A 16172-nucleotide genomic window follows, 5' to 3' on the forward strand; every position below is an offset into this window, starting at 1 on the left:
ATTCATTCATAAGACAGACACTGAGTCATCTACCTCCTATACATATTTAGGCACTAAGTATACAAGAGTAAACAAATCAAAATCACCATATAGTCTAGGGCTCATAATCTGAAAGAATGTGTTCTGCTCAGCACCAAAATTTGTCATTCGCAGCGTCAGGCATGCATCAGCAGCTCTGTCAAGACTTCCCGAGCGAAGTGGGGCCAGGGCACCCATGTTTCTGGCTACTGAGCCAGAGTATGTTAGGGGAAGGGTAATGGATGATAGGCAAGTAGATCATAAAAGACCAAAAATCTGGAATCATCTCCTGCTTTCATCCATGTTCACCTACAGCAATAAGGATTCTCAGCACAGTGCTGGACAAAGGACACACGACCTAATGCACGTAGAAGTGTGCCAAGAGGAGGCACACTTGGTCCTGAGTCTGAGACGGTTGTTCAAGAACGACTCGCCAAGGCGAACAAAGATGGCGCACAGGAACAGGCACTTGAAGTAGAAGGAAAATATATGAGGAGGCTCGGAGATGTGAACAGCGCATCATAGTGAGAGCAAAGCAGGGGATTGTGGGAGAGTGACACAGCAGTCCCCACTTGTCCGCAGGAGATGCGCTCCAAGTTCCCCAGTGGATGCCAGACACCTCCGAGAGCTGGGCTGCCCATGTGCACAAGCCTATGACAGAGTTTATGAGTCGGGCACAGTAACAGGTTAACAAGGATAACATAGTAACTAATCATGAAATAGAACAACGACAACAATCTATTGTCATAAAATGCAAGCGAGCGTGGTCTCTCTCCAAATATCTTAGCGCACTGTACCCACCCTTCTTGTAATGAAGCGAGAGGATAAAATGTCTCCGTGATGAGAGAAGCGGGAGGAATGACACGGGCATCGCGACGTAGCATTAGGTACGACTGACCTTCTGGCAATATGTCAGAAGGAAGAGCCTCTGCTCCCAGACTGCCCCTGACTGCAGGGGCCTGAAATTGAGGACAGCAAAACCGAGGAAGAGAGGGCCCTCCGGTGTCGGACACGGGCTCGAGCAGGGAGGGGAGGAGAGGGTAGTAGGTGTGGCTCGGGAAGGATAAGGAGTAACTGAGTGTCAGTGACTCCCAGATTTCTAGCTTGAGGTTGGGTGGGAGTTCTATTACTCTGCTGCAGGAAGAGACTTGAAAATGGGTCCTGGCAAGAGTATTCCTTAAGATAATCGTTCCTCATTCTGTTGTTTTTCCAAAATGTCCCCTACTTCTTGACCTGCTCTCCAACCACTGACATTGGGTGGTCACCAACAGTCAATCCTTAGTTCTTTTCTTGCGCTACAAGGCCTTCCTTTTAAATTTCAGATGTTCTCAGGTCTCTCTTCACACTTTAAGAAAGTAAATCTCTGGTTTGTGCTCACTTCCTTCTCTTGGGCTACATTTTTCATTTCAGAGCCCGGTTGATTTATGGTCTTCCCAACACCTTTCAAAATAAGTATAATACACTCACTTCTTAGATTCCCACACATTAATGTGTCAAACAGAAATGATAAAATATAGGTTCCTAATAGACAAACCAGTGTCCTAACCACCTACAATAGCAGTTATGATATCCTGTTATAACAAAGTATTACTTAAGATGCTGTTGAGAATTATTCATTATTCATTTTATAAGAGTAGAAATTAACCGGAAGTCCCTGCTCACTATACAAACACAATGTGATAAGGAACAAAATAAGTCATGTCCTCGCTGTGGTTTTTACGATACCTCATACTGGTTCAGGAACATGTGGAGTTGCTGTACACTGATTCTTAGGTCAGTCTCGTTGAACTCATAAGGAATATTCCACCCCAGGGGTCCAAATTTCCGCCTCTCTTGTACCAAAGCATGAAAGAAACAGAGGCCGTAAAGTAATTTCTTGAATTCCTCCTGTAGTGAAAAGAAATGGCACCACATCATTTCCCTCCTAACATTACATTATACTCACCATTTTTTAAACTGAAAGTAACTTTTTGTTTCAAATATATCCATCCCAAAGTACACCAACACAGAATTCACTATTTCTACAGGCTATTGAGGCAAAAATATGTCCATTCATACACATGTTCAGTAGACACACACAGCTATGGATACCAGGTTTTTAGAGAGCACAGAGAGCTTGTCTGTTTAGTGTGACCTGATAGGCTGTTGGCGGTTCCAACCAAAGCATAATGAGGCAAGAAGAATGAATTCCAATGCGTGGTTCCAGACCACCACGGAGAAATTTCAAAGGAGACAGTTTAAACCAATTAAGCAGCTCTACAAGAAGGACTTTCAGATTAAAACTTTACAGCCTCATGACTTCCCAAGTTGCTCTTATGTAATAAGAAGTCTTACAGTTACTTTGAACGGCAAAGCCAGCTTTGAATCAGCAATCAGAACGTGCAACGCACCCTCCACGAGAATGCTCTAAAGTGGTCACAAAAGAGTTTGAGAGAGGATTTGTGACTATTTCCTTGGCAAGAGCAAGGTGGCTGTGCTGGGAGCCCTCTGGCCCCCATCCCCAAGGGAGAAAGCAGCACAGGGGGTCGTCTTAGTCCAAGCCAGTGAGAAGGAATCAGTGGGGTCCGTCAGAGAGCTGATGCACATTCTCTGCTAGGCCAGAGGGAGAAGTACAACACTTCTGCCTGCCAGAGCGGAGCCGTGAAGGCTGCAGGCTAGTGGACTGGGAGAGGGAACCGGAGTCCCGCTCCGATGGCGGGCCAAGCCAGTGCCCAGCCCAAGGAGCGCACGGGGAGTTGGGTTAAGAAAGTCAGCCCCGGGCGCCCCCGGCCGGCTCATTCCGGTAAGTGTCTGAACCTTGACTTCCCTTCAGGTCATGACCTCAGGGTTGTGAGATTGAGCCCTGCGCTGGGCTCTGTGCTGGATGTGGCGCCGGCGTAAGATTCTCTCTCTCTCCCCCCCCCCCCCTCTCTCCCTTTCTCCCCTTCCTCTTTCTCTATTTAAAAAAAAAAAAAAAAAAAAAAAAGGAAAAGAAAGAGGAAAAAGAAAGTCAGCCAGGGGTCCTTTGAAACATTTTTTGGTCAAGAGGACTTGCATCTTGGGGTGAGAAAATCCCTGCATAGGAGCCTGTATGAAGTGAATGACCCGACCCCCAGCAGACGGGGGTCCGGAGCGGCCCGCTGAAGGAGTAATGGAGTCACGGTCGGAGGAGTCCAGAAGGGGAGCCCAAGCAGAACCCACGAGAAAAGTCACAAGAGAAAAATTCAGCTTTAAACCCCTGCCAAGTCCAGAGAGCCCCAGGCCATCGCAGCCCGGGCCCAGAATGCGCCTTCCCCCTGCCCCGGGGCTGCGCGTATCCAGACCGAGCGGCCGGGCTGAGCAGCCGCCTGCCAGCGCGTCACAGAAAGAGGGACCCCGACTCTGGCCTAGTCTCGCAACCGCACGAAGCCCACGGACCACAAGTCCTAGCGACGTTTCTGGAGAATCAAAGCCTACATTTTACGTAAAAGCTAAGTATAATTAACATACTACACTACACTTTCTGATTTCTGAATCAAGGCTGGCTTCGAAGTTAAAATGACCACAAGTCATGTCATTATGTGACAGTAACCAGAAGAGTCATGATGTTGCCCAAAGGTTTATCCAAGAGCAGATGGAAATGTCCCCTGTGGAGTAAACTGAAAGGGGGAGTGGAGACAAGACAAAATAGCATCAGTTTAACCACAGAGGTAGGGAAAAGCGAGGTGACAGGTGCTCTGTGGGTTTGGGAACTATTTTACTTCGTTTCATTTCGTTTCATTTCATTTCAAAGTAGGCTCCACAACAAGTGTGGAGCTTGAACTCAGAACCTGGAGATGGACCCCGAGTTGAAATCGACTGAGCCACCCAGGCGCCCCTTAGAACTATTTTATATATGCTGCAGAACAGAGCAAATCGGTCAACGCGCCGATGATGAGAGAGCCCGGTGCCCAGTGTAGGAGAAGGGACCTGCACATATGGAATGAGGGAAAGTAAGACTGAGCCCTGGGTGATCCGGTGGAAGTCAGATATCCTGTTACAAATTCTCACCTCTGAAGTGTGGGAATGAGAACGTACGTGTGCATGTCCTTATCTTAGGCACGTATAGGTGTGTATGTATTTGTATGTGCGTGTATGTGTGTGAGAGTACGTGCATATAAGTTTTCTGCCCTGAAAGGACCAAGAGCCAAAAACAAGGCAGTAGTACTGAGCTCGTCTAGAACCCAGATCTAGGTCTCTAGAACAAGGACTCCACAGAAGACCTTGGTTCTGTGGCTGGTTCCAGGGTTGAATGACAGATCAGCCTGCAGCACCTTGTGCTAAAAAAGTAAGAAGCCTAAGTAACACGATAACAACAACAACAGCAGCAGCAACTATAATAGTAATAAATGATGGGACCTAGTACAGAGGGGCCGGCTCGCAGGTGCTCTGCTGACCAAACTGGGGACAATTTGAGCCAAAGACTTAAGGATGGTAATGACCTGTAAATCGCTGGGAGAAAAAGCAAGGAATTTGTGAGTCCGTACAACAACACATACGGAAAGGGGGAGGTGGGAGGGCTGTTGCAATCGAGAGCGGCAGGTGTCAAATACGGGTGGAGCTGGAGTTGGAAATATCACAGGAAATTACTACATCAGGCAAGGTACTCCACTGACGCTAAAGCTGGGCCGGGGGTGCAAGCCATTGGCGTGGCTTGAAAATGTGTCCCCAGAGACTGATGATTAGTTGCCAGGGGCAAAGCTGTGACCACACACTGAAGAAATCAGAAAGATGCCACTTTTTCTGGGTGATCAAAATTCGTATCAGTAGTGAGGGAGACATGGATATTGTGTACCTCCCGATGGGACAGTCTGAGGACACAATTTCACCAATGTCCTATTTTGGCTAAAAATGTGTAACTTGAATCTAATTGTGAAGAAATACCTGACAAGTGCCAAAGGAGAAATGTTCTGTTAAAAAAACAAAAACAAAAACAAAAAAAAAAACAAGAGGAGATGAATTCTTCAGAAAGGTTCATATCCTCAAAGCCAAAGAAAGGCAGAGGCAATGTTCCAGATTAAAGGAAGCAAAGAGACATGGCAACTAAAGGTCATTCTAACCCTAAACCAACCTGCAGTGAGCAGGGAAGGTGCCCTAGAGGACGTGATTGAGTCAATGGACAAATATGGGACACAGGAACCTAGACAGTGAGTCCTTGCCAAATCCACTAAACCAATAACGACACCACAGTAAGATAATATCGCTATTCTTAAGAAATAGACCTCAAAGTATTTATTTAGGGGTGAAGGGTTGTGGCATATCTACCTTACCCACCAAAGCTATGTGTTAACAGGAGGTGAATTGGGGTAAAGGGCATAGGACTGTTCTTCATCCTACTTTTATCCTCGCCACTTCTCTGAAAGTTTTAAATTATTTCCCAGTAAGAAGTCAAAACGACAAGGATGATGTAATCTTTTGGCTTTTGAGGAGATTGGGCTTTTGGATTCAATTGTGTTTCTTAAATGCCCAGACTTCCAGGATGTGTGACTTCCATGGAGAGACCTTCAGATCTAGAAGAAAGGGAGTGAAATGTTGCCAAGGGGCTTCTGTGCAGCCTGTCACATGCGGACAGGCCCTCACCACCTCCCTGCGCGGAAGCCACTCTGTCTGGTCCCAATCAGTGCCAAAGCTACTCAGACAGCGGGTCTTAGAAGAGCAGGATGACATTGGACTTGGGTTAAAACATAGGTGCTCACTCTCTTTCAGGACCTAAGACTTTTGTTTAATCAAAGTCCTTCTTTATTTTTAACGTTTTCTTTGGATGTGTGCTTAAACATATCCCGATATCAAAAGCATGAGCTGTTTAATGGCAAAACTTACCAAGGTTCATAACCCCTCTTAAAAAGAAACTCTTCCATTTTTAATTATGGTAAAACGCTGTGAAACCATTTTAGGTCACAGACACTCACACACAGAATTCTAATCATGAAAGCAGTGGGTGGTTTCCCTGCTTGCCTGGGAACGCTAAAAAAGACCCTTATGAGTCCCATCAATCAAGGAGTAAAATCATTTTGGCTCTCATTATAGTTATATGGAGGAAATATTTTTATGTTTTAATTTAAAGATATGGCTCCAAATAGCAGAGGGCTCAGTTAATATCCTGAAACAAGATTCTCCAACCTTGCAGATTCGTACTGGGAATGGCTTACAGCTGACTTTCTAAATAGAAAGCTACATTATTAATGACACCCCAGAAGATCTCAGCTGAGCAGAAATGAGGCTGGTGGTAAAATTAAAATAAAATATTAATACAATTGACTTCAGCATAGTCAATAATCAGTAATCAAAACCAACGGCACTGCGGGGCAGGAGGCCTATTTAATTTGTAGTTTTATTCAGCCACACACATCCGTGATCACCAGGGGCCACTTGAAGCCTTCGCAGGGCTGAGGTAACAAGACTTAGCCATTACTAACAGGCTTTTTGCAGCTGCCAAAGAACTCTGGGTCAGAGATCGGGTCCATGAGGTATGATCGAATGATATTAGCTCGTAAACCTTTCGGTGCTTCATTGGTCATTTTCACGCCATTCTGCAGGACAGACACGGGGAAGTTTGGTGATGGGTAACTTGTCAGCCAAATACGGAAATCTGGATGTGTGGATTCTGGGCTTAACTCCTGCAAAAAAGGAAATTAGACATGAATGGGTACGTGAAATCCAAGGGAAATCTCCGGATCGTATGTGCACGGGATGGCTTGGAGTGGGAGGAGGCATTTCTACAAAAGAGAACCTACTGCTGCAATCGAAGGCACGAGTCTTAAAACTGGATTCTGTCCCCGAAACAACATTCTTCATTGAGAAGGCCCAGTGTGTTGCCATGCTTCTCGATAAATTTAAATCACAGGGCTATACAGTTCACAAAGGTATTACATAATTTAGAGCTGGCCACAGTAGAGACTAAGACATTCCAAAAAAACCTTATATCGTAACTGATGTTGCTGAAATATTTATAGCTATAATTCTCTGCCCGAGAGCCAGATGAAGAATAATCCATTCTTCTTGCAAAGAATAGTAGCCGGGTTGTGATGTGAGAATGAGAAACAGAAGTCAATAGTAAACCAAGCAGAGATGAAAAGGAGAGAGAGAGAGCATTTTGAAAGGTGAAGCATTAGAACACATCACTCTTGGCTGTAGTTTCCTTAGGGGATATTCAGGTCTGCGCTAGGGAGGATGGCAGAATACGCACTTAGCACTGTCTTGAAGGCTGCATAGGCAAGGAGTGATCACCACAGGCCCTTTCTCCTCTTCCGGGCCAGTCCCACGCCCTATTTCTACTTCCCCCAATTGTCCACGTCACCAGTATCTCTCTCTCTCTCTCTCTTTTTTTTAAAATTTCAATTCTTTATCAGTAAAGCACTTCTTGAACACTCATGTGGTAAAGGAACGAGGGTGAATTAGGATGCAAAGGTGCCCACTTTCTTAGTTACCATAGTGGAGAGCGAGGGCACAGGGTTTCTCTCCTACAAGATGCCCGATGGCCGGTGACTTAAACAACACGACTCATGGGAATTTGGGGCTAAGTGTGCCATCCGTTAGGATGGAGAGCTCTTCTCTCCTATATGCCTCTCCGGTGGGTATCTGTGACACAGTTCAACAGGTCATGAGAATGGCCTAGAGAGGGGGGAGCCATGAGGAAATAGCACAAATATAAAACCTTTGACGTGACACCTGAAGGGTGGGAAGATGTCTGTAAGGCAAATAATAGGATCATTTTTCAGACAGAAATAGCGTTATGATGACCTATATTCTTTTTCTTTCTGATTTATTTATTTGTGAGAGAGGGAGTGGGAGAGAGAGTGAGCAGGGGAAGGGGCAGAGTGAGAGGGAGAGAGACTCTCAAGCAGACTCCCTGCTGAGTGTGGAGCACAACGTGGGGCTCTACCTCACGACCCTGAGGTCATGACCTGAGCCCAAACCAAGAGTCAGATGCTTGCTTAGCCAACTGAGCCACCCAGGCACCCCATGATGGCCTATATTCTTGGAAAAGTGTGCTATACCAATGAAAACGAAAGAAGTCCAAAATGGTGAGAGCACAGGAGTCATAGAAGATGGTAGCAAAGGTCAACAGGAAGCGTGCTGTCAGCCACGATGAGGCTTTCCACTTTGCCTTGTGTGCAAAGGAAAAGTTTTAAGCAGTGAAGCAATACTCATTACTCATTCAGGAAATAGTTGCAGATTGTCTGTGTGGGCCAGGCACGATTGAAGGTGCTGGAAATAGAACAGAGAACAAAACAACACCACTGCCCCAGCTCCTCTGTATCGCCAGCTCACTGCAGGAGTCCTTGTCCCTGCTGAGAGGGACTGGACAAGGGCTGACTGCGTGATTTCCCCTGGTGCTCTACCCCCCATGTGAGCCCATCTGTCCTGTAATCCAGCCATGCCACCAGCCTGCAACCCTCCAAACCAGAGGACGGGCATGGAGTTGGATGGCGTGCACATCACTGGTTATGAGGGGGAATAAAATCTAATAAAAATAAACTTGCATTTTTACCTCACAAACTTTCTCGAGGGTTGGCATCCAAGAGGTGGCAAGGTGACAATTCTGAAGAACAACCCATGTTCCTTCTTTGATAGCTTTTTCTACCATCCTCATAGCTATGGGCCCTTGGCCTTGACCAAGAGATAGAGAGCTAAGTTTTGATCCCCCGTATCCCTGTGTACAAGAATAGTAAAGATGTTATTTGACAACACATTTTTAAAGAAGAAGCACTATTATTTTTATAAGAAATGTTAACATTAAGTATACTAAAATTTAATTATGCACATCCCTCAAAGGTCTAAACATGCAGCTCTACAACATTCGTACTGATTAAGAAACTTATAAATACTCAGATCAAAAGAAAGTCAGTTCATGTTGGCAACAGTCATGGTGATAACTGGAAAAGTCTGTAGGGTCTTTGATTGTGGAGATAGGGAGAAGCAAAAAAATTAAGAGCACTTTAAACATGAGGAAACATGAGATGAAAGGACCTGTCTGTCATTCAGCTTTTCTCCTAAAATCCAGAGCCCAGAAGGAGACTATGAACAGATAGATGAACTTGTCCTGTTTCCTCCGGATCTTTGAATAATAATATTTTAATTAATTTGGCTATTGCATAAAGTTCAGATAAAAAAATAACTCCTAATTCCCATTCAAAAGTTTTTTTTACAGGAATTCTGTGGGAATGTTTGCCTGGAATGCATTTCTGCCATAGTCTGAGTCACCTGCGGCCTGTGGAAACCGTGGCTGTGACTCCCTGAGCTCTTCTATTCTAGCGCCATCATCCTCAAAATGCCTCTTTGGAAGAGGCCTTGAATTATGGCAGCAGTGCTAGAGGAGGGTCTCAGGCTCTCTGAACATCCACAGCTCATCAACACTAGCAGGTAGAAGCATCAGAAAACAAAACAGAGCCAGATACTACTGTTTCTGGAAAAAGGGGGGGTGGCAGGTGAAGAAGATGCACGGAGCCGTCCTACGCTGGGGCCGGAGGGTAATCACGCTGTGTGATGTGGAAAGGAAAATGGAGAGGAGCTAGGAAGATCTCGAAGGATCGAAAAGGTCATGTTGATGTGGAGAGGGTGAATCCCACCTAAAATGAATTCAAGCTTCCGCACCACCACCACTCTGGTCCTTCCCATGCTTGCTCTTCCTGACCTTTTAGCAGCAGCTCCTGAACTAATACCCTGCTTCCACTTCGCGCCACTCAAATAAATTCTCCTCACTCCAGCTAGGATGAGCTTTATAAACTATCGGTCAGAGCACTCACTTTGTTGCTTAAAACCCTACCCCATAATCCCATCGTATTCGAGGCCCTCAGTGTAGCCTGTGAAGGCCCTACCTGACATGGCCCCCTGGTATACGGTCTCAGCCCCCCACTCCTATAGCCGTGTCAGCCACAGTCCAGCCCGTCTTCAACCAGCGGGAAGTGCCGTGTTCCACTATCACTCCCCAAGTATCTGAGAATTATACCCAATGAAAAAAGCACAGAGTATTACAATAAATTGGCCTAATAAAGGGTATTTTAACCACTTAGCTCTGTAGTCTTAAAGAAGCCACTTGACCTCTCCATGCTTTAGTGTCCCTCTCTATAAAATGGAGTTGCCATTACTGACCTCAAAGGACTGCTTTAAGAATTAAAAGACAGATGTGCCTAACAAGGTCTAGCAAAACTAACAGTATATATAAAGAACAATCAAAGCAGCGGTGATGCTTTCAGAAATGTCAGTACTACTTCCCATAAAATGTTACTTTGGTTAGACCAAAAGGGGGAAAAAATCAACTAAAAAATGTCCAGTCACCTGTTTATGAAGATTTTCTTATTCTAGGATGAATGATATAAGAAAACTTACAGTAAATTCATTTGAATAATTTTTAAAGCCTTGATATATAAGTATTAGAATGTATTCTAACCTGTAATATATGATTGTCCTGAAGAGTCAAGAAAGTTCCTCTTTAGAGACTGGGAGAAGGGGTAGGATCAGAGAAGGTTATCCCCAGGGTCACTGTTCAGACTTAAATTTATTAAATCAATCCAAGCTCTTGCCCTGATGCCACAATGTCACAAAGTTCCTCTATCTCCCCAAAATAAAAGTGAGTGCCCCCCCCCCAGGCCAAGTTCTAGTTTTCATAATTTGAACAGAGAAAATTATTTTAATGTCAGTGCTGCCATCTAAATATCATTTTCTTGAAACTCTGTCAACTTCTGGACCCCCGAGTTTTTCAAGATCTAAGTGAGTGAACAATTTTTACCTTTCCCTCCCCCCACTTAGGATAAGCAAGTTTGGTTTTTAAAAAATTCACCTGGAAAATACTTTACTTATTCGCTTTTATATGAGAGAGGCTCATCTATTTTAAGGTACCTGGTCGTCGGCAAATTTTAGAAGGGCAGCCATGGGGTCTGCTCCAGGAGAGAGCACAAAAATCAGTGGTGAACAGCAGTTACTATCTCCAAATGCCTTGGACAAATCAAAGGGGGGTGGTTCAATGAATGTGCGCCCCAATCTGTTGATTATAAATTCTTGCAGCATTGGGATAACCTAGAGAGGGACGAGAATATATTTGAAAGAATAGTCAAAACTGTTTACAAATTTAAAAGTTTAGATTCAAAGATATTTTAAAACAAAGGACTACATTAGCTTAGTTATTTGTTAATGTTAGCAGAGGGTCAAAGACATCACTTACATAAATGTCTTTTAGATAGGAAAAAAGGACAAATTATTTAAATAATAAGAGAGGAGTAGTTAGTGACACAGAATTCAAAGGCATTCTTCTTCCCTTCAGTGAGTGTTCAGCACATAGTGGATGAAGAAAACAAGAAGCCTTAACTCTTTACTTAAGTTTAAAATACTATGTTCTAAAAGACCGCAAGTCATAAGTAGAAATTTGAGAGTGAGTTTATGTAGTACTATACCGTCAAGAAAGAATTGAAATAGCTCGGAAAAGAAACAAAAAGAAGGCAAAAAGAAAGGTACTCCGAAAAAGAAACAACTTATACTCCTGAGAAATACCTAAAAGTGTACGGTGGGAAGCTCCTGACACCACACCGGTGTGCTTTCCGCGATCATGTGTGAGGATGAGGAGAACTCCGTGGCGTGGGAGCCCCTCCCGAGTATTCATTGTGAAAATGGAATTTTGTTCATCAATGTGGCTGACGTGGAGCCTCCAATACCCCCTTCCCTCTTTCTCTCTCTCTTTTTAAAGGATTTATTTAAGAGAAATAGAGAAAGAACAAGAGAGAGAGAGAGCAGGGGCAGAGGGAGAGTTTCAAGCAGAAGTCCCACTGAATGTGGAGCCCGATGTAGGGCTTGATCTCACCATCCCGAGATCATGACTGGAGCTGCAACCCAGGGTCTGATGCCTGACCAACTGATGCCTGACCAGGTGCCCCTTTTCTTCCCTCTTTCTAATGAAGGTTCTACACCTTTTCTCTCTGGACAATGGCTCCAAGGTAATCATGACTCAGATGTGAGCCAGACAAGCAAGATAGACAGGTTTAACAGACCAGCATCCCTATGTCTAGCTTAATAGATTATGTAGACAACATATCCCAGGAAGAGGAGTGATGGACTGGCAGGAGCCCAAAGAATTTTTCGAATCACTCTAACTGGCTCCCTGCTCTTACCCAAGACGGCCTCATGTATGCGCACAACAGTCCGAATTAGGTCGTCAATCCCACCAGCCGGCACCTCTCCTGAACTTGCAGCAAATTGCAAGAGCAGTTTCCAAACACCAAGTATCTCAGAAAGCTGGTTTCCTCTGGATAAAGTCATGAGTATTTCCAGCCTCTGTGTGTTCTCGCCAACATCTATTCACACAAGGTTTGTGAGCCGAAATCACGGACCCATCACGGTGCCGGAAACAGCGTCAATCTCAATGTGGGTGAGTGTGTGTGACACACTGAGAGACACTGGAGGAGTATCTGGACTAAAATCAGATGTTTAAATCCCTCCCCAGCATTTCCAGGTTCGTTGGAGCACAGAAAATGCACAGAAGAATAACACGTATGTAAGCTCTGTGTCGGCAAGGACCTGCCTCACTCGTGACTCAGAAGTTCTTCGCACACAATAAACACATACGGGACACCGAATGGATAGAAACTCGGGATGCCTCTTTTTGTGAAGGTGAGATTCTAATTATAGAAATTCTCAACAAAAGTCACAGCATAATAATTCGCCTGTACCAACCAAAAGTTTCATTTCTACGTAAGTTATTTCACGTTTCAGATATTTTGAATGCACAGATGTCAAGCTTATTGCAGAAAACTAAAAATATCCCTTCTATCCAGGGCTTTGTCCTTGCCTTTCTCCTTTTCCCCCATAGCTGGTCTATTTTCATTATATTAAAAAACAACAGCAATTACCAAAAGGAAAGGAAACTCTTTTTTTTTCCCCCCCCACCATCTCTTCCCAAGGCTGACTTGGGAACTAGAATTTTACAAACAAAAGCACAAGGCTTTTAAGTGCATGGCTTTCCTTTCAGTAAGCTTGAGTTGTAAGCGTCTCCTCTCTTTTGTGAGTGGTTCAAGCTGCTGTCAGCCACTGTGCACGTGTAGACCTGGCTGGAGGACCAAGTTAGGGGTGCACACGTGGGGGGTACAGGGAGTGAAAACAGATTTCAGTGCTTTGTTTTTAATTTTAACCTGAGCAAGACTTACTTGCTCCCAAGACCAAACTGTAACTCCTAAGGTAAATGAAGCTGTGCTTCTAATCAGTTTGCGAGGCAATAGAATTGGGTTTGCTTCTGCAATCTGATTATGCTGGCATTAGGCCTGTAAAATGAAATCTGTCAGTAACAAAAATTACAGACCAATTTAAGCAGGCATCTTCCCAAAGGCAGGAAAGAAGTTGGTGGGCTTCCATTTATGGTTTTCTGTGTATTGCAAATTCCTGGAGGATTTATCTGAGGTCAGAGAAACATATTCCCTTATATTTGACAAGTTTCTTATTGAAAGCTGATTAATTGGCTTTCTGTTGATCGTTCAGAAGGAGAGAATGGTAGCCAGAAAACTCTCCATTTTGTAAATGGGCCCAAAACACTACACACCACAGTATTTATTCCCCTGTTATGTTTCTTTTATCAATAAAGCACTATAAAATACTAAATTCTATACAAAAGTGTGAGCCCATCTCATTTTTCCTTGTGGTGATTTACAGAGCATCTTTTATATTTTTCCCAACTAGAGCACTGGTGAACCTGGGGTGTAGCTTCTTCCCACTGGGTGGAATTTGTTTTGAGGACAGAGCAGGGAAAGGGAGCAAAAAACCTGTGCTGCTAAATAATTGCTACTGAGAACTAGAGATGGAGGGACTGCTGACCCTGGTGGATAGAGAGAGTATCTCACGACTTAGAGATTGCCAAGAAATGAAAATCTACAGAGCAGAAGCCCAAACAGTGGCCTCCGAGAGCATCGCTCCTTTCTCCAGCACGCTAATGCCATGTTACTTCAGAAAACCATTCTTTTAAAAGTATAGTAGCCCCTATATTCCTTTTAAATAAACACAGATTCCAAAACCCACAATTGCCCACTAGAACTCGGAGTGCCCAGGGACAGCAAGATTGACAAGTCTGAGATTGCCAGTAACAGAAGAGCATACTAAGAATTCTTTCTCTTGTAAGGATTCTAGGTGTGATCGCATAGCTAATGGTCATTAATTCCCCGGGTTAATTTGATTTATGCTCTAGTAGCAAACGTTTCCAGATCTCGGTGACTTAATGCAACAAAAAGTTGCCTTCTCTTCCCTGCAAAGTCCTGTGCATGTGCGGGCGACACTCGCTCGCTGGGCCGGCTCCGGTCCTGGCCTGCTGACGGCACTGAAATATCAAATGTGAATCCACGATGCTGATGGCGGGGGGGAGTGCCCGGGAGAGTCTCAGGCTGGAGGTTTATTGTTCCTGCCCTGACACTTCTCACGTTTTATGGCCAGAGCCCTTCACCTCGTGTGCGCAAGGGAGGGGACTGGGAATGTCAGTGAATAGCATTAATGTCTACACTTACCCACCTACCCCAGGAAAACTCCAAAGGAGATATGGAAACACACAGGGCAAAGTTATAAAACGGGGGGCCAAAGTATTGGACAGAGTAGCTATGTAAAGTATAAAATTCTACGTTTCACCTAAGTTGATTTAAAAACAAAATACCGGGGTGCCTGGATGGCTCAGTTGGTTAAGGGTCTGTTTTCAGCTCAGGTCATGATCTCAGGGTCCTGGGATCAAGTCCCACATCAGGCTCGCTGCTCAGCGGGGAGTCCGCTTCCTGCTCTGCTTCTGCCTGTCGCCCTCCTCCTGCTGATGCGTGTATGCACGCGCGCTCTCTCAACTACATAAAATCTTTAAGAGAAAGTTAGTAGAAATAAAAACTAAATAAAACGAAAAACATACAAACAAAACTGCCCCAGCGTGACTATCTAATTCCTCATCTCCTTCAAATACACTCTAAAAAGAGAATGAACAGGGAAAGTAATATTTGATCTTTTAGCTCAGCGTATTTTCAGATTACAACGCCAACTTTTTTAACTGGGGAAAAGATATTTATAGATGAAGGCTGCAATAAACAACATAAAACATGAACAGAAGCTTCTTTGTTTTTTTCAGATAATGAGTGGAGAAGTTGGTGGTACATGCAGAGCTGTCTTAGTGGAATGGGCTATAGAGCTTAGGAAACAAAGTAAAAGCCTTTGAAAATTTTAACAAAGGGTTTTATATGAGGAAGCTGTATTAGGCAAGAGTGTGAAATATTTCATATTCTTCCATATTTAATATTTGCAGGGAAAACTTCTGAGGATTAATACTAAAGTTTCAGTGGCGATTCGTTTTTGAAAGGGCTACCACGGCAGAGAATGTTTCATTAGTTTAATTACGATTCCTAACCAATTGTGACTACTTCCAACACCTAAGAGCCGGGCAGTGTTATGACTGTCTTTCTTTCTTTCTTTTTAAGACTTTATTTATTTAATTGTCAGAGAGAGAGAGAGAGAGAGAGCGCGCGCACAAGCAAGGGGAGCGGCAGACAAAGGGAGAAGCAGGCTCCCCAGCTGAGCAAGGAGCCCGATGTGGGACTCGATCGCGGAGCTGAAGGCAGATGCTCAACCGACTAAGCCTCGCAAGCGTCCCAGCATTATGACTTTCATAGGCCCCAGGCACCTTGTACGTCCGTTTCCCCATGAAAAAATATCAAAAATTATATTTTGCCGTTGTTTTGGTATAATTACAAGCTTAATACAGGCTGGATTACATTTTCCGTTTTTAAACAGAATTAAAACATTTTCTTTAACACCTAGAAGTATCATGGGCTTTAGGCACGATGCCTCATGGATACTTGGGCTCTGGCGAAGAACCCAGTGACCGGCCAGGCCAGAACTGCATGTGTTCGCTGAGTCGACCGCGGCTGACAGAGGAAACAGTGCCTCTGCCCCACCTGTCACTGACGCATGTAAAAACTTTAAAAAAATAAATTGCTTTCACCACCTAAGTTCTGGTTTTTTGTTGGTAGGATGGAATTACTGCCTTACATTCCCTAACAACTCCCAGTTGTGAACTGGTGGCTCAGTAGGTTAACCCTTTGTTAAGTTTTGATATCATTTTGTATTACTTTTACTTGAGTCGTAACAGAGGACAATTAGGATATTTTTTCAATTTTTTCTCAACATACCTAATATGTACATTTTTTCAGAGTTTATGG

The 16172-nt window shown here is 44.2% G+C and overlaps 1 protein-coding gene across 1 annotated transcript in view; it reads right to left on the minus strand.

Moving 5' to 3' along the window:
- DNAH7 (dynein axonemal heavy chain 7) overlaps positions 1-16172 on the minus strand; it is a 250612-nt gene that overhangs the window by 28376 nt on the left and 206064 nt on the right. The window contains exons 55-58 of the mRNA XM_059393094.1: positions 10855-11031; positions 8507-8668; positions 6432-6632; positions 1744-1905 (exon numbers count right to left, since the gene is read on the minus strand). Coding sequence (XP_059249077.1) covers positions 1744-1905; positions 6432-6632; positions 8507-8668; positions 10855-11031 — 702 coding nt within the window. The remainder of the gene's footprint in view (positions 1-1743; positions 1906-6431; positions 6633-8506; positions 8669-10854; positions 11032-16172) is intronic.

Source organism: Mustela nigripes, chromosome 3 (genome assembly GCF_022355385.1).
Source record: "Mustela nigripes isolate SB6536 chromosome 3, MUSNIG.SB6536, whole genome shotgun sequence".
In the NCBI taxonomy this organism is placed as follows: domain Eukaryota; kingdom Metazoa; phylum Chordata; class Mammalia; order Carnivora; family Mustelidae; genus Mustela; species Mustela nigripes.